The sequence below is a fragment of the Brachyistius frenatus genome, unplaced genomic scaffold, assembly GCF_029030835.1.
Source record: "Brachyistius frenatus isolate BFR_SWC_R1_liver_20210118 unplaced genomic scaffold, ASM2903083v1 Contig_148, whole genome shotgun sequence".
Taxonomy (NCBI): domain Eukaryota; kingdom Metazoa; phylum Chordata; class Actinopteri; family Embiotocidae; genus Brachyistius; species Brachyistius frenatus.
The window spans coordinates 556,388-577,835 of record NW_027210747.1 but is presented as its reverse complement, the minus strand read 5'-3'; the positions used below and the strand labels follow the sequence as shown (position 1 = coordinate 577,835).

Below are 21,448 nucleotides of genomic sequence, written 5' to 3'. Positions count from 1 at the left end.
CTCCACATCATGCTGTAATCCCTGCGGCCTCTGACCTCTTTCCACGCTCGACTCCTTCCTTCCTTCATTCCTCGTGTGGACTCAATTTAAGCTCAAGCGTGGCCCACGGATGACAGCGTGGATCCCAGGTGACGTAATGCATTTTAGCTGAGGTCGTTGACTTGTACAAAAACCTGTGAAATCACAGTCCTCTGGAGCATTTGGACACACATTTGGGGCGACCACGTGCGTGGTCTGCCCTTTGCCTTTTGCGGGGAAAGACAGTCAAGTCGAGCCGGACAGGATGGAACCTGCTCTTCTTGCTATCTGATCCTTTTTAGCCTCGGAGGGACAGAGCAAGAGACAAAGACGAAGCAGAGGACAAGAGTAGCTGCTGGAAGTAGATATATTTTTCTTGGAGTTACCTCCATGTTGGTTGATTCAGCAGTTCACGGTTAATTACCGGTGCGCCAAGGAGTGGTCTGATGGTGTTGCTCTGACTTTCATCAATTGTCATCCATCAGGCCAAAACATGTCATACACCCACCGGCCTACGACGGCAAACTGTCACGTCTTGCCACGCTTAAGTTTGAAGAACCATGTGGTTAGCTTTAGAAAAATAAAAACCACATGGTTAGAGTTAAGACACCAAAACTAGTGAGGAAAAGATTTCTTAAAAAAAAAAAAAACTTTCTTGCTGACTCGCACATTGGTCTTGCGGGTGAAAAATCCTGGGTTTGTTCAATCCCCACTCGGACTTTTAACAATTCTGTACTTCGTAAAAAGGCCTCCGTCACATGACCTCCTTCTTTCAACCCTTGCCATAAACACACCTGTACTTTTCATGGCGTGACAAAACATGACTCACACATTTTCCTGTAGTGGACTGATGGCTGTATTGCAGGCTTTGGCGTGATACTGTGCTGCGCCACCTGCAGGTCAAAGTTTTGACTCGACTTCTTACTGGTTGGATTTGCCCACGATTTTGTACAGACGGTTCCCACAGCAAGTATTACTTTAGCCCCTCTCTTTTCCTTTGATTATTAGCTAATATATTGAGATGAACTGCAATCTTTTCTGAACCTCTATAGCTGATAGCATAACTGCTTTTGTAGGCAAACTGGAATTTAAAAAACATTAGCATTAGTTTTTTTTTTTTTTTTTTTTTAAAAAGAAAAAAGTTATCCAGAATGGAAAGAAGAACCTAATTCAGGCTTCTGCAAAAATGTCCAATTTCGGCATTCTTCACTCGAGATTCACCAGAAATACCAGCGAGAACAAGGGTTGAGAATGGGAGCCCTCTACCTCCCACATCGTCCCCCAAAGAGCCTCCCTTTTTCCTCTCTTTTTATCTCGTAAAACTCAAGCTCGTTCATGAAGGCAACCTAAACAAACCTAATCAAGATTTGGGAGATGGGGTTATAAAAAAAAAAAAAAAAAGAGAAAGAGGTTTACGAGGGGGAGGCATCAATCTCGCTGCATTAGACAAAAGTGTGTGTAGAGTGTGTGTGTGTGTGTGTGTGTGTGTGTGTGTGTGTGTGTGTGTGTGTGTGTTTTTTGTTTTCCTCGGGGGAGACGGTATGGCGGCTGAATGAGGATGAATGACGGAGTGTGAAAGAGGGAGAAGGAGAGTTTGTGTGCAACGTTCTCCGCTCAGCTCCACACAGGACCTATCATTACCAGATGTCACAGTGAGGGCGGCTGCCAGCCGAATCACTGCTTATTGCCTTAAACTCAAACTGCCTCTTTCTCTTCCTACCCTTCCCTCCTTTCTTCTTCCCTTCTGTCTTTTCTCCTTCTCGCTGTCTCTTTTTTTTCCCCTTTTTTTATTTTTATTTTTTTCTCTTTTTTTAATTTTTTTTTTTCTTCCTCCCTTCTCCATTTCCAGCTGTTTTTTGGAGCACACGGCGAGAAGGAACAGGGGAAGTTCTCCACCAATTGTTTCGGTCCTGAGAGGAGCTCGGCGGTCGGACCCCTCCCTCCGACTGTCTCTCTCCCCTCTCTCTCCTGTTGCGCTGGTCCTCTCTCGCCCCCTCTCTCTCCTCTCTCTCTCTCTCTCTCTCCCTCCCTCTCCCTCTCTCTCTCCTCCCCTTGTTGTGACAGAGCACACCTGCTTGATCTTGGCTGCACGCGCTCCGAGTCCAATTACCCCATAGGCCCTCTCAGCCACTTCAGTCTCATCCCCCCAACTCGACTGGATTTTGGGAGTCAAGCTCATCTCATCCACTTCTACTCTCTTTGCCTAGCTTCCACTGAGAACAGGTAGGTCGATGCTTTAACTTCTGGAAAGCAGAGAGATCTGTGGGTTTTTTTTTTAATGGGCAATCTGGGGTTGGGAGTGAAGAGTGAGGAGATTGAGAAGAGTTTGAATAGCACCGTTGCCAGATTTTGTATCATTTAAATGCACTTTGACCAAAAAATGAAGCGTGGAAAAGAAAAAGAAAAATCTATTCTTCTTCTGAAAGTCACAGTATTTGCTGATTATTACCTAAATACTTGCAATTACATGTTTGTATAGGTGTGTGTGTGTTAAAGTGGATTTCGGTGTCTGTTTCTCTTTTTCACACATTACACTGCTTCCATCTCCCTCTGCAGCCCCCTTTTGTGTGTGTTGTATATATTCCAGATATGTTTTTATTCCAGGTCTTGTTCCCACGGCTACTCTTGGCTTTGTGATGTGAGCCCTTAATCATTCCCAGTCCAATCTGCATACAACTCAGTGAAAAGAGCAAGCGGCTAGGGAAGGGGGTGTGGTAGCGCTGTTGATGCTGGTACCTCACTCCTCTTGCCAAAAAAATGTACTCTTTTGGCCCGTCGTTAACCTCCAAAGTATCCACCACCGACTGCCCTGTGATGTTTTCAGCAGTTTCTCAGTTTACAAGTGACATGTTTGGACACTTATTTGTTGACTGTTTAGATGTAACCCTTATGCGAGTGCATTCTTTTACCTGTGTTTTGCAAGTGAATCAGATTTGTAATTGTTATAAGACAGGGGTTTGGGTGAGGAAAGGGTGGAAATTTTGATTTTTTTTTTTTTATTTTTTTCCCCCACTTAACTTGGTTGCTTCTTTTTGTCATCATTTGCTAACGTCAGTGGAAAAGTTTATGATTAGCTGCTTCAATTCCCCCCCCCCCATTTTCTCTCTTTGTTTAGCTTTCTTTCATTTGTTTTCTCTCCCTGTAGCATTTTGGGCAGGCAAACGAGTGGAGAAAAAAAAAGAAAGTTGAAGCAACAATAAGGATTTCTTTGTGTTGATTCAGCCCATTACTGCTTGTCAACACTTTGATTGGAAAAGTTGTTTCTAGGGCTTCTCACACTTTCCATTTCAGCAGTTCATTTGAGAGTGCGAGCCAGACCATTTTAACCCCAATCTCTTATCTGTCTGTTCAGCTAGCCCTGTTTCTTTTCAATATGTACCTCTCTCTGCCCACCGTGGCATTTTGCTGCTGTGTTTTCACAGAAGCAGAACAGCAACCAAATTGCTAGGGGCAACTTAAAGTAAGAGACTTTGAAGAGGAGATGAAAAAAAGGGCCTACCTGGCAACACACAGTGCCATTAATCCCATAATGGTACAGCTTCCTCTATCAAAGAGAGGTCTGAAGGCTTCCCGGCAAGCCACTGCACAACTCTCAACTAACTCATTACATCCTTTTTGCCAGCAGGGAAAAAAAAGTTAATAAGGCTAAGCTGCACTCAAATGGCACTGAATGGAGAGGAGTGAAACTGAACAAGGGAGACAAACAAAATAGTCCGAAAAATGTCACTTAGAATAGAATTGAGGCTAAAAGAGGAATACGCTACGCTGGGTACAAAAATACACTCAGAGCAATAAAAGTGCTTCACCAGTTCATATTTTTCGAGTTGAGCCGAGCAGATGTTCAACATCTGAACCAGAAATGAGTGAGCGGAAGGTTGGAGCAGTCAAGGCCCAGATTTGCACTCAGGGGCTGCATTTTTTCCATCTGGACTTCAAGTCTCTGGGTCAAAAAGAGCAATAGAACAATGGAATTGAATGGACATCAGCCATGAAGTCTTTTTTTTCTTCTTTTTTTTTTTCCCCCTCTTTGCTCGCTGGAATACCAGAAAGTTCCACATGTCAGTCTTTCTGGCCAAAGTTTTAAGGGTCAGACAGAAAGAAAATACCATAAGCTATGGGAGAGAGAAGCCGGGGGAAGGAAGGAAAAGAGTACAAAATGGGAGGAGGAGATGGAAAGAGAAGAAAGGGAGAGGAAGGTTGGGCAGTTCGTCCACGTCTGTGCAGCACAGACTGTTGATAATGGGACTGAGGTTGATGGCAGGCCGACAGCTCTTCTCATGGAACAGCTGAAATGTGGTTTAACCACTCACTGGCTTTCTCATACTGTGACTCCAAACAGCAGGCATACTTTAAAGACCCTTAAAATTATCTTTCAGTAATAGTTATGGGACTGACACTTTTTTTTTTTTTAATTTAGCTGTATAAAGAACTTCATGTGAATGTAATTGGCTAAAGGGGTGTCTTCGAGCCAAAAACATCCCATGCAGACATACATGGAGGACCAATCTGATTTAGCCTTCCTCAGATTACAAGAACTTTTTGGCCATGAAATTGTTTGTTGGCTTTTTCTGTGCATATTTTCCGATTCATCTCACGAACAAAAATCCCCCCTGAAATTTGTTGCGAATGATGTCCGCTGACAAAGCTCATAAAATTATTGTTTTTGTGGGGGTTTTTTTTTATTTCAGTTTTGTTATCAATCACACTTATGTGTTTGGGCATATGTGTTTATGCAACCATGTGGGAGGGGAGCCCACATTCATTTGCTGATGGGTTAAAAGGGCCACACGTGTTTTAAATGTCCCTTGGCCTTGTAAATACCTTCCCGTGATTCATTGCAGACAGACGCTCTGCAGAGGCAGAAGCAGGCCTGTGGAGACTTAGAAGGGAGGAGGAAGGTAGCGGACAAGGGTGGAGGATGATGGCGTCTGCTTTATATTGTTCTGTCCATCGTGGTTTCATTTGCTCAAATTAGGTTGCTGCTGTCCTCTCCCATGCTGCTGTCGGTTGTTCGGTTTTCCTTCGACTGGTAGCTTGGAAATTCCAATGGAAGGGCAGCAACAAAGAGGAGAAAGTGACAAAGCAATGAAGGGAAAATTACTTTACTCCCTCATGCAAGCTCTGCTTCCTGTCTGGGAATCATTAGTAATGCTGGGGCCAGACAAAGAGGGAGGGTGAAGGGATGAAAGAAAGAAATAAGACAAAAGAGAGACACAGGAGAGTTGACAAGGATGCCGCCACCACAGGAAATGTCAACCTCCACCCCTTTTATCTTCACGGAATGATGAATCGCTGGTTACAGAGACATGAGAAAAAGAAGATGGAGACGGCTGGTGTTATCTAACAACATGACCTTTGAAAACTCAGACTAAAGTTTTTTTGCAGCTGCCATCGCTTTTGTCATTTCGATAACATTTTGTCTGTACCTATCCCTCGATTCTGGGGATTCTGCTTCAATCTGCGTCTGATGTTCTTTTGAAGCTCTTTCAAACTCTTTGGAAGTCTTTAAACCATCATTTGTCTGAGCGCGGTAAAATGTCAGAGAAACGTCTTAAGTTACAGACCAACGGTCCAAAAACATCAACATCCTCATCCAAATCTGTTTGAAAAAGTCACCATAAAGCCCAACATTACTTTTTCAGAGTTATGCTAGAAACTAAATGGTTTGATTCATGAGAAGAAGCATTGTGAAGCACCGACCGGGTGAATATCTCTTCATCATGTTGATCTTGTTACGCCATGATGATATCTTTTGTCCCTGTGTGTCAAATTTTGCATTTGTTCAAATGTTTTCTTGATGGTGAAAATCAGGAAACTGATTGTCCACCACTTTTTACCCATTAGTGTCAGTCCACTTCTTGGGAATAATGCCTGTCCTAATTTTCATCTTGCAAGCTGGCATACAGCCGTACCAACACAATACTGCCCATCTCGCTCGAGTGAAGCAACGCTGACCTGAACTATTAAGCAAACAACTGAGAATGCAATTATTTTCCGTGAATATATTTACGCAAATAACACAGCTGATTGATGGGAACTTTTTCAGTCAACAACTGGTTTGCCCAACAGCCAACTAACTCCACTGAGTAACAGGTAAATAATTACAAATTTGGATAAGGCTATAAGCATGACATCACAGCAAAACCAATATCAAACTGCCATCTCGGCAACGCATCGGCTTTAAGAAAATAGCATCAAAAGTCAGATCGTGTTTTCTAAGCTGCAGGGCACAAAAGCTGGAACCTTTTTCTCGCTTGGTGTGATCACCAGGACTCCTCGGGGAGAAAGTGAAAATGATAAGGTGGAGGTCTTTTATCTAATTACCAAGAGTTGCAGCTTCTTTGAGGGGATTAGAAATGCTGATGCCGGTCGAGATGCAGCGTTTACGTGGTCCAGTCGTGTTCCGGCACGCTGTTCTGACAGCCCTCTGGGCTGAGTACACACGAAAGTGTTTGAGGAGCCAGTGTCGCATGTTCAGTAGAGTCTCCAGGTTTGTATATGTGTGTGTGTGTGTGTGTATGTGTGTGTGTGTGTGTGTGTGTGTGTGTGTGTGTGTGTGTGTGTGTGTGTGTGTGTGTGTGTGTGTGTGTGTGTGTGTGTGTGTGTGTGTGTGTGTGTGTGTGTGCGTGCGCATGGAAGGAGGGGTGGGGAGGGGGGGGTCAGGTCATCCTGCAGGGCCTGTGGACACATCTGAGCAGGCTGGTAACGAAAGAAGCGACGCCCGGCGCCCAGCAGGTCGTCTCGTGTGTTGTGTCTATTGGTTCATCGCATTGGAGAAAGCTGGGAAAAGCCTCGAATTTGAGCTGTTCTCGTGCATGTTTGCAATTTGGAGCAGCTTTCATGCTTGAAGAAAGACCTTGGCCGACCCCTTATTTAGTCACTATATCTCTGACATAAAGCCATGAATGTCTTCACCGTCCAGACCCTTAGCTCTCTCTCTCCAAAATCCCTCAACTCAATAACACTAATACCACTTCAAGTTCATTCTGAAGCTGCTGCCACAAATTGCAAATGTCCCAAACTATAATCCCTGAAAATCTCTTGTATTCCTTTTTCCTGGTTTTATTTCAAATTGCTTTATTCCCTTCATCAGCCACTCCCGAGCCCGAATATGACTTAGAAAGTAGCAGTGACGCTCACAGAGCTCAGTCTGAGATTTCTTCTTCTTCTTCTTCTTCTTCCATTAAAAGCTGCCGAAGTGTTTATAGACAAAGGTTGACAGATTGATGGCAGGACACGAGGGGCACCAGTAAACATACTCATGTATTTCTATTAATGTGCTCGTAGCCACAGGTCAAAGTAGGGAGATCGGGTTCAGCAACCAGCGGGGGAAACCTCTGTTCTTCTGTGCGCATTGCTGCTCCTTTAAAAAAGAGCTGGTACACTTTGTAGATAACTCGGAGTGCTTCAGCCTGCGAGACGTGCCAGATGTGAGGAGTTAACAATATTAGCAGCTCGATGAAAAGTCCGATCAAGACTTTTAAATTTGAGTATTGGCAATTCACGTAACGGGACAATCCCAATCGATTCGGCATCTACGCTGGATGGAACAGACCTTTAAAAGGCAACTACAAAGACAAGCACTGAGGAGTGCGTTACATCCCTAAATCCAAAAAGATGACGCTGCTGCCAAGTCTGCAGACAAGGGTTTTGTTGCAGTGAACTTTCAGCTTTGCTTAGATACGAGACCGTAACACAGCCAACATTAGTCAGCCTGTCAATGACTGGAACAACATGTCCTCTGGATCTGCTCTATGTTCAGGCCGGAGCCGTTTCTCTTTCAACACATCCCGCTATCATACATACATCATGTTTCGAGACGGCACGGAAAATATTGCATCTGGACATTAAACTCGGCGTGACACAACTCCAGAATTTAAGGGCTGACCTACGAAATTCGTCTTTTTTTTCAGGTTTTTAAGCTTCGCAGCACCAGAACAAGAGGGGGGGGGGAGAACTTTTTAGATGCAGAGACGCCCCATCCTGCACAGTCCCTCTCTGAATGGGAGTGATTTCAAGCTCGGTCATACTGTATGCAAAGCGCTGTAACCACTTGACTGCAGCGGTACAGTGTGTCGAAGCGCTGGCTGTTCTGTGGACAAAGACTATAATTACCTCTCGTGTTGAGAGTCAGCCTGAGCCGTGACCTCATGTAGCCCTAACCTGGATTTACACTACGTCAGCACATCTCTTCCTCTCATTCTCACAAGCACACTCTTAAACTTAAAAAAAAAAAAAAAAGATTGTAACACACATACATAGGATGCACACATACCCAGATACCCAGTCATCCTTTGGCACCTGCATTAGTACACATAAAACCATCAACTTATTCCTTTATTTTTTTCACACTTCAAAACATTCCAACACACCCTCACGTGATAAAATATGCAACAGCTTATAAGCATCCTACGTATGCTAACACACCATATAAACCAGCTCACACCGAGGTTTTTTTTGGGCACGTTTCATCATCCTGGTCATGATGTTCAGGTCAAGGTCCGATGCAGACCAGCTGCTCCCAAATCATTTGTTAGCAGTTGCGGCTCAAATCCACCCTTCAATTATTGTGGCACCACGAGGGATAGAGCAACTTCTGGCTTCACGCATGACCAGCAGATTGCTGGGTCTTTAAGACTCTAAATGTGTGTGTGTGTGTGTGTGTGTGTGTGTGTGTGTGTGTGTGTGTGTGTGTGTGTGTGTGTGCGTGCGTGCGTGCGTGCGTGCATCACTGCGTAAAAGGTCAGGAAGTTTGTATGGATGTCCACACTGCGTTTCGAGTGGGAGAAAGTGTGTGTATGCGTGAACTGTGTTGGGGTTGTGTTTAGAAATAGACGACTGCAAGGAAGTAGGATTCTCCCCACTGAGTCCACTTGCTGCCTCGCTGTATTTTAGATCACTGCGGTTCATTACATTTGAATACAGTGGTGTAAAGTTGCAGTCATGAAATCCCCTGTGACGCGTCCCCTGTGCGTTACTGTAAAAGCTAACGCAGACGCTGCTGGTGCAGAAAGCGATGCTGTGTATTTCTGTTGTAAGAGCAAATTGCATAATATATTATTGTATAATAATTTATCAACAACAAACATCGCTGGTGAATTGAACAGTAAAGTAGAGGGATTCCTAAATATGGGTACTTCTAGTTTACGTAGTGCATGAGGACATATTGTAAAGGAGTTCAATTAACACTAATTAAGAGTGTGTGAAGACTCCCGATTAGCTTGCAAAAGAGCTGATGCTTAAAATAAGGTAATAAATGGCACAAAAATGTAAAACGCCTGCTTTGAATGTTATCAAACCATTAAATAGCCATTATCGTCACTGCCATTGATATGACCGATAGGACGCTCCGCCACCTCCTATTCGGCTCAGTGTACGTAAATACGTTTGTCGTGCGAGTTTCATTAAACACGTGATGTAAGTTACATTAGTTACGTTATGTAGTGCTAAACACCATCCAGTTTAAAAATAATCTTCAAGTTTCAATTACACATTTGGAAGATGGCACGAGCTGACGAAAGTTGTTGTGAATCACTGTTTTTGGAGACAGCACATAGCCAAAGGCAAATTCCTCAGATCTAATTACCATCACTTTTGGAGAGGTAGACTGCTTTGGTTTTCTCTCTAATGCTTTGCAATACAAATACCCTTTAAGTTGTCCCTTCTGGCAAAGTAATGTGTAGTTTTCTCATTTGGCTCTGCACCAACCTGCTCTGCACCAACCTGCGCTCCACCACCTTTTACCTTCTGCCTAAAACAAACCCAGTTAAATAGTGCATTTACCAACCTCGCTTAATTGTTATACTGAAGTGTTTAAGCGTCCAGTCCCTGCCCCCCCCCCCCCCCGCCCCCCCTCACCTTTTGCCTCCCTGGACCTAAATCGGTGTCACTTGTTCTATCTTCATTCTAGATTCACTGCGGGACAAACAATCTTCAATGTTTTCTCTCCTGTCTTATTACTTTTTGTTTCTGAACACCACAGCGCAAGACACGGGGCGGCTAAACAGCATGGATTGGTTTTCCAAAAACTAATAAACTATTTTCAAAGAATATCCGACCTAATCTTTGAATCGTTTCATCTCAGGCTCCCTGCTAGCAGCACCATGAGGTCAGCCTGTCTCTCTCTGCTCCTGGTCACCGCCTGCTGGGCTCTGCCCTTCCGCCAGTCCGGCTTCCTAGACTTCATGATGGAGGATGACGCGGGATCGGGAGTGCCCGAGGTGACTGTGGATGTAGGCCTCCCTCCCATGCCTGAAGGACCCAGGTGCCCCTTCAGATGCCAGTGCCACCTGCGTGTGATCCAGTGCTCTGACCTTGGTAAGACGAGACACCTCCCAGTGACGGTTCACAGTGTACAGTTATTTTTCTGTGTATTGATGTACCCCATTTAGGGCTGACGGTGGGGGTGGGGGTATGGGGTGGGGTGGGGGTGGGAGGGGTGGATGCTCTGATCAACAGACAGGTGAAACACGGTTAGACTATAAAACTCCACACGAGTAGAATTGTAGCCAATTAACAACCAATTAAAGGCGATGTGGCCTGAATGAACAACTTCAGGTTCTTATGGTGCAATGTAGAAAACATCAAGTTAAAGAAAAATGTCTCAAGCTTCTTGTCCACATCCATTTTGGTGTTCTGGCCCGGATTCCACGCGGCTGAGCTCACTCTGATGGATCAGATATCGAGGTCAGATGGGGGCTGCAGCAGTTTTACTGTACTTTTATTGTGCAGTGACATTATTGGTTTTAAAGAGCAGAAATAGTCAGTGACTTTCCTCCCTCCACCCAAACCCACAGGGTCATTCGAAGGGTGTTATGTGTTACGAATTACTGTGAACCGAGTCCTCCAGAGAACACGACACCAGTGTTGATTTTTTAAAATGTTCACAGATGCTGTGAGCCTTTTTCCACTTCCTGTAACAATTGCATTATTTGCGCTGTCAGGGCAAATTGTTTTCTTAAGCAGTGGAGGGGATTGAAGGTCCATCTGGACTTCCTGAACGAATCCTTCTGCCTCAAATCACCTAGAACGTGTTTGTCGAGCTAAATCTCACCGAGGTTATTTATCAACAGTGGAACGCTACAATTACCTAATCAGCACTTTACTTCAGCAACAGTCTTAACAATTTACTCAATTGTCATCTTTGTTGTTTGGAGCTTATCTGCAATGTTTCTCTAATTTGATGTACAGCATAAGCAACAGTTTGAGTCATCTCACCAACACTGTCACGGAAAAGCCCCGACCTCGTTTACTTTTGCTTATTACATAAAAGTGTTTTGCTACACTGTCCCGTTTGGTAGTTTTCTTGGCCCTGCTTTTGTTTTGAAAGGGAGGGGCCTGAGCTTCAAGGAGACAGATGAAGGAGGGGGAGTGACACCGATGGGGGAGTAGGCAGACATGACTAAACGAGAGATGTTTCAGATTCAGAACAATGATCGCTGATGGTGTGGAGGAGAAGCAGGGCAGGCAGACAGGCAGACAGACAGGCAGACAGACAGGCGGGCAGGCAGACAGGCAGACAGACCCAGATGAGCAGGTGGCTCCAACATTGGAGCGACAGACAGGTGATCCGAGAGACAGACAGTAGGAGAGAGTGATGTTCACTAAAAGGCCGGTTCCATTACATCATCATTCCTGCTGGTGCAGTTAGCAGCACAACTTTCCCCCAAAGACTTGATTCTCCACTCTTGCATTAGCACTGTTGGCCCCGACAACCCCCCCCCCCCCCCCACACACACACACACACACACACACACACACACCCTCCCCATTCCCATCTGCTCCCCAGACCTACGGACATGCATGCATGCAAACACACGCCCAGACACGCAAATGCATGAGTTCGGACACAAGTAAACACAGGCCTGGGTACAACAGTGGAGGCTGCTCACCATTTAAAAGCACTCCCAGGTTTTTGGAGATGTGAATTTTTCTCAGTAAGTTTCCAGTTTCCAGTTGGCAAGTGACAAAACAAGGGTTCAAAAAGTTATGATTATAATAGCCAAGTCTGTTAGTAATAGACTGCGCAGGCATTTGTTCCCGGTTACAAGTATGGAAATCTAACTAACGGCACAGTCAGCAGCTTCTCTGATTAAAACTGCAACTTTTAAAAGAAGTGACTGAATAAATGAGCAGATTTCACATCACAACTAGCCGCACTTCTCAAAGATGAATCCAAACTTGATCAATCCCAGGAGGCAAATGGAGCTTTTGATATTACAGCATCGATTTGTCTTGCCCAGCCGCATTCCCCGACAATGACATACAGTAAATGGTGTCATTAATGCCTGGAAATGCCGCACATGAGTCCAGTCCAGTCCAAAGCAATCACACGCTTGATATCCTAAATCACTTTGATTTTAAACGGAGTGACTAATAGTGACTAAAACAGCGGAGACCAAACGAAAACTCTCATTTCCGTTGTTTTATTACCTGCCAAGTGGCGATCAGCTGAAAACTGAGAAGCTGACTGAAACATGACATTCAGATCATTTACACTGGCTTGTTGTCATATTATTGTCATCATTGTAACGAATCACAGCACTAATCATTTTTGTTTCAAATGACCAAGTTATTCCTTGGTTTATTTGACATCAAAACAAAACATTTCCTCTTTAGTAGCGTAAGGACAGTATTATTATCAGTTTTTCATTTCTAAAAATGCAGGAATTATCTGTGTTAATTCAAATTTAGATTACGTTTGGTTGTAATATATTTTCTGAGAATTGTGGATAATCACAAACTCTTCATTGTCTCCTCATTGTTTGTCACAGGAAGCATTTCTTAAAGAGCATCTTGTCAGGGTAAAAAAAGGCAACAAATATTGCAAATTGATTCTTGGCCATAAGTATTATTTTTCTCTAAGCAATAACCAAATTAAACCATTGCCCTAAATCTTGACAAATGAGATATCTTGACATTTTGAACTCCTCACTGACGCCACAAGCACTAATAGATCCATTTAAAACAGTCTGCAGTAACTAGGATTTCTTTCAAAGGGATATTCCGGCTATTCATTTTATGAAAGTTTGTTTGCCTGCAAGAGTCACATAAAAAAAAAAAAAATGAATATTTCAAGCAGAAAGGGCCACGGTAGTGTGACTTTGAGAGGAGAACAATGAAAAACAATGTGCATGAGTAGAGCTATACAGTGTGCTGCTGTAATGACGGCGGTGACCGCAAACAGCTGTGATGGTTTTGCGGGTCAATGCCAAGCTGAAAAAGCCCGACGGAAAAACAAACCCAGCTGGAAGTAATGTTTGGGTGAGCTGAACAGAAGTCGTCATCAGTTTTTAAGACGAAGTCCGTCCCAGACGTACGTATGTGGACCGGAGACACCCTCCTTTGCTAAACAGTTTATTGTACGCCTCTTCCTCTCGAATGTAAACTGCCCATCATGAATCTTTGTGTATTTTTGCCGTCACCACGGATGCATGAAAAGTTTGTCTCGCAGCCATCTTTGGTCAAACTTTTCAAACCAGTCCCCTCACCCAAATAGTCTTTCACTACAGGTGCCATTCTTTTTTGTGTGTGTCCCCGTGTCCATGACGTGCCGCGCTACAGTCCGAGCAAAATGATTAAGCGTGACCTCAGTGTCCAGGTATGCAGTCGCTTACTTAGTCCAAAGGAAATTTGTTTAAAAAGGTCCATTTCCCCCATGTGTGCCTCAGACCGCCTGAAAAAGTTATTCGGTCCCTTTGGCACATGAGCAGTTCAGCTTGCAGCCCCCGAAATTCAAAGTACGTCTGCGCGACACGAAATGTTCGTGACTGAAAAAGCAACAGTCAAAGTTTAAGTTCAGAAAACATCTCAACTTTCAAGTTTAAGACTGAAAAAAACTCGTCTGCTTCATCAGGACTGTAGAGGCCAGTTTAAGAGTCGTCTATACTAGTGATGGATCTGATTTCAGATTCTCAATAGTTAATATGATAGTTTTATTAAAATGTGTCAAATAAGAGACAGATAGTTGTAGTTCTTGAATTGATTTGTATTCATATTATTTGTTCTATGCAGGCGTTTTTATTACATAATGGTGGAGCTGAAAAGTTGTAGAGATCATTGTCATTTTCATTTTAGTCAATAGTGCTGGCAGCATACGCAAACAAACACAAAACTGTCATCAGATTTTGATCCAGATAATGCTAAATTCTTGAATTCTAGAATAATATGAAATATTTTTTTTCCCAAATAAGCCCTGCCCACTTCCAATTAGTGAGGAAAAAAAAAAAAGCACAAACACAAAACTCTTCAAAGTAAAACACCAAAACAGTTACAACTCTGGCAGAAAAAAAAACAAAAAAAACGTAAACTTTAAGATCAAATTTGCCTGATTTACAGGAATATAAATCTCCAGCATGCAATTCAAACTCTACAATTGTTGCAAACTGCCTACCAAACATCCTAAATATACTCGTGAAGACAAGTAGCGTACCATTTGGAAACCACTTCCTGTTGAGGTCGGAGTGTGGTTAACCTCTCAGCACCTAAACCGGGACCGTCACCGGCTCGCCTCAAACTCCATCATCCATCATTCTGATGGATTTATTGCATCTGTGTGCCGCTAAGCCGTCACACAGAGAACAATCCGGTTAATCTGGTTCTCATGAAAATATCCCCCACCAGGTCTGAAGGCAGTTCCCGGGGACATTCCCGACGACACCACCCTGCTGGACTTGCAGAACAACAAGATCACAGAGATCAAGGAAAACGACTTCAAGAACCTCAAAGGGCTGCACGTAAGACACCTTTCACTTCCCGCCTGCGGAGCTGCATGTCGGTGCGCGGCGCATTATTTCCAAATGTTGTGTAATGCGTGGTCTTGTGTAACCATGGGGTGGGGGGGTGTTATTTTGCGACGATAGAGCAGCTGTTTTGAGAGAAAAGCAGTGAAGTAAATCCTTCTTCCAGCATATTATAACGTGCTTTGTAAAGTGTGTTGCCAAAACATTTTCAAACAACTCAGAGTGAAATTCAATCATTCTCAATGAGTCTACATCACCTTCCACCTGAACTCTTCCCTCCTCCTCCTCCTCCTCCTCCTCCTCCTCCCTCCATCCCCGCCACACAGACACAGTGAATACCGGCACTACCTCTCTTCCAGGTGCGCGAAAACTATTCACCCGCAGGCCTCGCAGCCTCGCAGCCTCACACCTCCGAACTCCTTCAGCATTTTTTCCTTGCAATAAGTACCTCCGTCTGACAGCGAGAGCTGTTTCCACTGTAATGTAACTGGCCTCTCTAGGGGAACGGTCCACATACCTCGCATTGTCTCACGTCTGCCTCCAAGATAGTGCAACAGCGACGGTGAGATTCTTTTGAAAAAGCATAGTCATAGTGGACCTGAACTTGGCCCTCCATCTTGAAAGCGCAGGCAACGGGTCGGAGAGTCACACAATTGCGCAGCTCAACGTGTCTTGCTTTTGAATCTCATCTGGAAAGTACAGCTCGTTTTTTTTTTTTTTTTTTTTTTTTTTTTGACTGCCGCATTTAGCAATGAATGTTTGAGTGGAGTGAGTGAAAGCCACCAAGGTGTAAAATTTCAAATAAAGTTCAAGTTCCATAATAAAAGAATGCCAAACAATGATGTGAACTTTAAACAAGAACAGACTTGATTTTGAAAAAAAAAGAAAAAACCGGTGGAAAACCAAACGCCGCCGGTTTTGACTTCACTACACAGACCGAATGCCTCCGACTCCAATTTTTTTTATTTTTTTACAAGACCGAGGTGTTTGTGGAGATGGTGGTAACAGCTCGACTACACAGAGAATAACATTTCCCTGGTGTTCCTCCTTCTAGGCTCTGATCCTCGTAAACAACAAAATCACCATCATCCACGCCAAGGCCCTCACCCCCATGACCAAGCTGCAGCGCCTCTATCTGTCCAAGAACATGCTGAAGGAGATGCCCGCCAACATGCCCAAGAGCCTGCAGGAGCTTCGCATCCATGAGAACGAGATCACCAAGATTAAGAAGGCCTCCTTCCAGGGCATGTCTCACATCATTGTCATGGGTAGGAAGTCATCTTTCTTTGGTCTGTTAATGCGCGATTACACGCGATGTGTTAGGTTTTCTCTTTCAACAAGAAGCACCTTCATTTGCTTCCACCTAGAAAGCTCATCTCCAACTTGTATGATTTTCTTTTCCATAAGATAAAAGCGTCATTGATCAACTAAAGCTCAATACGTGGATTCAATGACTTACAACGCTGCGATATGCAAATTATGATCCTACTGTGACAAATTTGGAAATCTGGCGTGGAGAAAGAATTCTCTTGCCCAAGTCTTTTCTCATAAATCAGCTTTTCATTCCAGTAACACACCAAGAGTCAAATTAACTTCATCGACATGTTGTTTTTCTTTAAGTGACCTCAATTGTTTCTTCATGCTTCTTCTTTTTTTTTTTTTTTTTTTTTCCTTTCAGAGCTCGGGTCCAACCCTCTGAAGAGCGCAGGAGTCGATGCCAGTGCTTTCTCCGACCTGAAAAGGGTCTCTTACATTCGTATTGCCGACACGAACATCACAGAGATCCCCAAAGGTACAGCTCTCATGTCTGTTTCCACAAATAATCGCTAATAGAGGATTTGGCTTAATCCTAGTTCACATCCAGTCAGGCTCGGCCAAAAACAGCCATCTTCTGTCAAAAGAATGCATGATTTGATTTTAGTCTACAGTGAAACAATGGGCTCAGTGTGGAAGAGAAGAAACACACTGTGCTGCATAGCAATTCAAAACTACCCGATCTCAGGGTGGGAGATGTATTTAGTAAAATGATACATGTAATGAGAAGCAATTAGATTTGATCGACTAGAAATAGACACTCTTTGATAAATGAGCTGCAAATTTAGGGGTTGCAAATGGTCTCTATGTAAAAATGGTCTCGTAATGTCACGTAAACTCTGAAGGTAGTTATTACTCAAGTCCTCACTTTGTGCTTGATGGTAATCCTTCTCTTGTGGGTTGGCAGGTCTTCCCAGCTCTCTCTCCGAGCTTCACCTGGATGGAAACAAGATCACCAAAGTGACACCTGAGAGCCTCAAAGGCCTGAAGAACCTGGCTAAGTAATAACGACTAAGATTCTCCGTTTTCAAAAACATTAATGTGTACTATCTTTAACTTTTAGGTGAGACTATGCAGCTACTGCTAAAGTTGCCACTCAACCAGCAATTACAGGATAACTGCACGTTGAGTTTCCCCTTCATTTCCCAAGATTCTCTTGATTTAAGTCTCCTAGAGCCATACAGTGTTTTTACTTAAATTATACCAGTTACACAGCTGTAAGCTCAATAACTTGTGAACCGTTCTCTTTTGTACATTTATTCTTATTCCAGTTTTTGATCTTAACTTTCTAATGTTAAACTCAACTCAAAAATGTCCGTTCACACCGCCTGCTAATGATTTCCTAATGTTGAGAACACGCATACGTCGGACACAGTCTCCTAGTCATTGTTACAACTATTTCTAAAGCAATTATCTGTCAAACCATATTTGACACCAAAACCATTGTTTTTGGATCATCATAATAATGTGTTTCCTTATAAAAAAAAAAAAAATGTTAATAAGATTTCTGCTCTGATTATTACGCAAGATTGCATGCTGACACACTTTTTTGGGGGATTTGCCAACAAAGATTCTGTTAACACGAGACAAACAATGTCGCCGTCTTGGTTTCGTGACTCGTGAAGTTTGAAACTCTTCCATGAATTTGCTGATTCTTCCTGCAGGCTGGGTCTGAGCTACAATGAGATCGGCTCCGTGGAAAACGGCACACTAGCTAACGTACCCCACCTGCGAGAGCTGCACCTCGACAACAACGCTCTGACCAGCGTTCCTCCCGGCCTGCCCGACCACAAGTACATCCAGGTACACGCCGGTTTGATTGCTCGTTTGATTACCGCATCAATCACAGGATTATTGATCTGTGTTTGCATGCACAACGCGATGAAAGGAAGATTGGTGTTGCAAGCATGTAGTTCCAGCAAATAAACTCTTCATCCAAAATGTTAATTATGCTCCTCATTTTCTTCTGGAGTGATCGCACACAGCTAATCTTCTCAAATCTAAATTGCACTGAAAGCGATGACCTGGTTGCATTTGGTTTTTGTTTATGTTCACTCGCCCCGATTACAAGTCAACCAAGGCTTCAATAACAAAAGTCACATGGATTCATTTAGTTTGTTTACTGAGGTGAATGTTGGTAGCCTGTCACGCTACTTTTGGTACTGATTTTGGCAGAAGGGGGTGTGTAAACAGACCCGATTCCAGGCCATTCAACTTTAGTTTGGCCTCACCTTAACTTCATTAGGCTTCTTTAGACAGCTGCATCAATCTTATCACGATAAAGTTTATTATTTTGAGGTAATTTTCTACAGCTCCTGATAAACCACAATACTGTACACCTGTAAACTATCTTTATATGGTTACTTTGTGACTACACGCGTTTTAATGGTACAAACTTTGCGGAGAAATGACACAGAGTTCTCCGAAATAGCTCTCAACAAGCTGTTACAGACTGGGACAATGCAAATGGTAGTAAATGGCACAAACATGGGATTTAAATATGTATGCGGGAATATCTGCATTTTAAAATGTCACGCGTTAATATTTGGGATGTTCTATATGAAAATCCAAAGAATACAAAATTCTAGTTGACCTTTAAAACTGAACATTACAGTTGTAGCAGCAGAAGCCTCCTCTATAAGCACCAATATGGTTCTTAACTGAAAGCAGGTTCTCCTGATGGTTTATGTTTTAAGATCTACACTCAGAAAAGGATTTTATGGGGTGTTCATGTTTTTGTGATCGTTCCTTCTTTTTGTTCCTTGCTTTGCTTTTGCATGTTCCATTGTATAGGATGACTGTAATTCAATGTGACCTTTCTCTGCATATAGTCTTTTGTTTTGGGATCTCCTGGCTTTGCAATCTGTAATTAGCATTATATTGTCTGTCCGAATTAGTTTGTGGCACTTCCTTCTATTTGCTCTTATTCCTAGGAGCTTTCTCATCTTCCTCAGTTGTCCATGACGAAGGTTACTGTGCTCACAACACAGTGTTCATGATCGTATTAAGCCCCTCTTTTCCTACCCGTCTAAAGCTACGTTTGTTCTCATGTAGGAAGTCCTTGCTCACTGTTTTTAGTTAAACATCCTGAAGACAAAAGAAAAAAATCTATTTGACTTACTTGAGCTGTTACCATTCATTCAGAGACGTATTATTATCATATTTGTCTGCTTTATTTGGGAAAAAACTAAATTATTGCCATGCACATCTCACTCAGTGACCGAATGTTGTCGTGATTTAAATCCCTGCTCCAGGTGGTCTACCTCCATGCCAACAAGATCGCCGCTGTGGGAACAGAGGACTTCTGTCCTCCTGGCTTCAACACCAAGAAGGCCATGTACTCCGGCATCAGCCTGTTCAGCAACCCCGTGTCTTACTGGGAAGTTCAGCCAGTCACCTTCCGCTGCGTCTTCGACCGCTCCGCCATCCAGCTCGGCAACTACAGGAAGAAGTAGAGCGTCCCGTGTGTCTCCGCGAGGAATTGTGTGTGTTTGTGAGTGAGCGTGTGAAAGTTTTGTAAGTGTGCATGTTTTTGACCAGAGCCCCGCAACACTGACATCCCCCCCCACCCTCCCCTCACCAACACCGCCTCCCCGCAAATGATGATGTCATTATGTCATTAATCCACACACACACACACACACACACACACACACACACACACACACACACACACACACACACACACACACACACACACACACACACACACACACACACACACTCATTTCACAACTCTACCGGACGTGGACTTCAAACATGACATATCATTTTCCATATTTAGCTTCGAGGTTAGTGCACACACAGCTTGCAGCAAACACCAGGCACAACTATGATGATGCTCTCAGACAAGGCACGTCATTCATAGGACCAGTTCGGCGAGCATTAACACTGCAATTAATGTCCTCACACATATGCTGTAACAATAATGTGCATAATATGTGCCGGTCATCCAGCGGTCAAATTGAAATTCAGAGATGAACCCAAACCAAAAAGAAAAACATCTGAAATCTCAGTGGAAAATGTTGTAAATCCCAGTTTGATCAAGGTTTTTGACCTGAAGCCATTGTATGAATTTAAGAGAGCTGGCCTGTAGAGCAGGCAGCGAGGGGGTTAACTTGTGTTTTACAATACCTTTAACAACTGGTATACTAGAATGTACTAGATATTGCCTGTGTACTAGGAACAGCATTCAGAGTGTAACATTACCGAGCTGCACTCCTTAAAAGAACTTCAGAGTTTCTATTTGCATTGTACTCAATTCAAGTAGAGATAAAAGCAACCATGACTTCTGTCACATTGTGATTTCTTGTGCTTACTTCAGTGTTGTTTTAGTTCTGGGTGTTTTTACACTTTTTCTTCATCACATTTCATGCCCTGTCTCTCTTCTCCATAAAAAAAACAAACAAAGTGAAAGTAGCTTCTAAAAATGTAGAATAAACCATATATGTTTAAAAACAGAAAGCCATTCCCAAAGATTTATATGCATGCTCTTTAATTTTTTTTTCCATTCAACTTGAAGCTGGTGCTTTCTGGATTCTCTTGTTAATGCGTGTATGTATTTCTCTCATTGTTTACCTGCCCTTTATTTCTTTTGTTTCTTTATTTCAAACAGTCAAGAAGAATTGGAGGGTGCATGTAGACTGGCATGCCCACAGCACCCATGTTGGTGTGAATGTTGTATGTATAGACGCTGTATATAAATGCTGTATAAAAACCTCTCATTGCTTAAAGGCACAAGCACTTATCATAGCTCAGACTTAATATATCAGCAACAAAGGTGTTCCTCTTTTTTTCCGGAGCAGGGGCTCCAGCTAAGGTGTCCTGAACAAAATAAAAATACTAATGGAAAAAGTAGTTTTTGATGGGTGTAATGACCAGAATTTGCATTATTATCAATGGTGTGAATTGACAAATGGGCTCAAGGTCACACGATGGCACGACAATGACGACGGCACAAGTGCAGAGAGGGCTGCGGGTTCCTGGCGAACAAGGTCAAGAGGAGGCACAGGTACAAAATGCACTGAGAAGCAGATGAGACACCTTCACCAACGTGTACACAGAACAAGGCCTCATATTAGGCTAATGTGCTGCAGCTAAAACGAGACATTAATGAGAGTAAAGTTTGCCAAAGACTAGAAATGTGCAATAACACTATCAAATAGCTCAGTCAAATATTTTTGAAATGATTAGAGACTGGTATCTTTAGTGAGAGGGATAATTTATAAAGATAAGGATTTGTCAAATGAAAAATATGCACCAAAACAGATGTTTCATTTTAGATATGTCCTAAGGGATGTGGCCGACTACCCAAAACAGGAATAAACGAAAAAGAAATCTGGCTTGAAACATATTTCAACCTCGCTTTCAAAGTC

General features: G+C 43.1%; 1 protein-coding gene across 1 annotated transcript; it reads left to right on the top strand.

Moving 5' to 3' along the window:
• Positions 1-1,657: 1,657 nt before the first annotated feature.
• dcn (decorin) lies at positions 1,658-20,927 on the top strand. Its single transcript, XM_069715776.1, has 8 exons — positions 1,658-2,241; positions 10,103-10,335; positions 14,641-14,753; positions 15,814-16,027; positions 16,438-16,551; positions 16,981-17,074; positions 17,738-17,876; positions 19,328-20,927. The coding sequence occupies exons 2-8, from the start codon at positions 10,122-10,124 to the stop codon at positions 19,526-19,528; spliced, it is 1,089 nt and encodes a 362-aa protein (XP_069571877.1). The 5' UTR covers positions 1,658-2,241; positions 10,103-10,121; the 3' UTR covers positions 19,529-20,927.
• Positions 20,928-21,448: the final 521 nt, after the last annotated feature.

Bases quoted from the DNA above. Each gene is read 5' to 3' on its own strand.
- dcn (XM_069715776.1), top strand. From the start codon at position 10,122: ATGAGGTCAGCCTGTCTCTCTCTGCTCCTGGTCACCGCCTGCTGGGCT. The intron at 16,028-16,437 runs GTAGGAAGTCAT...TTTTCCTTTCAG, and splicing joins GTCTCACATCATTGTCATGG to AGCTCGGGTCCAACCCTCTG. The intron at 17,075-17,737 runs GTAATAACGACT...TTCTTCCTGCAG, and splicing joins GGCCTGAAGAACCTGGCTAA to GCTGGGTCTGAGCTACAATG.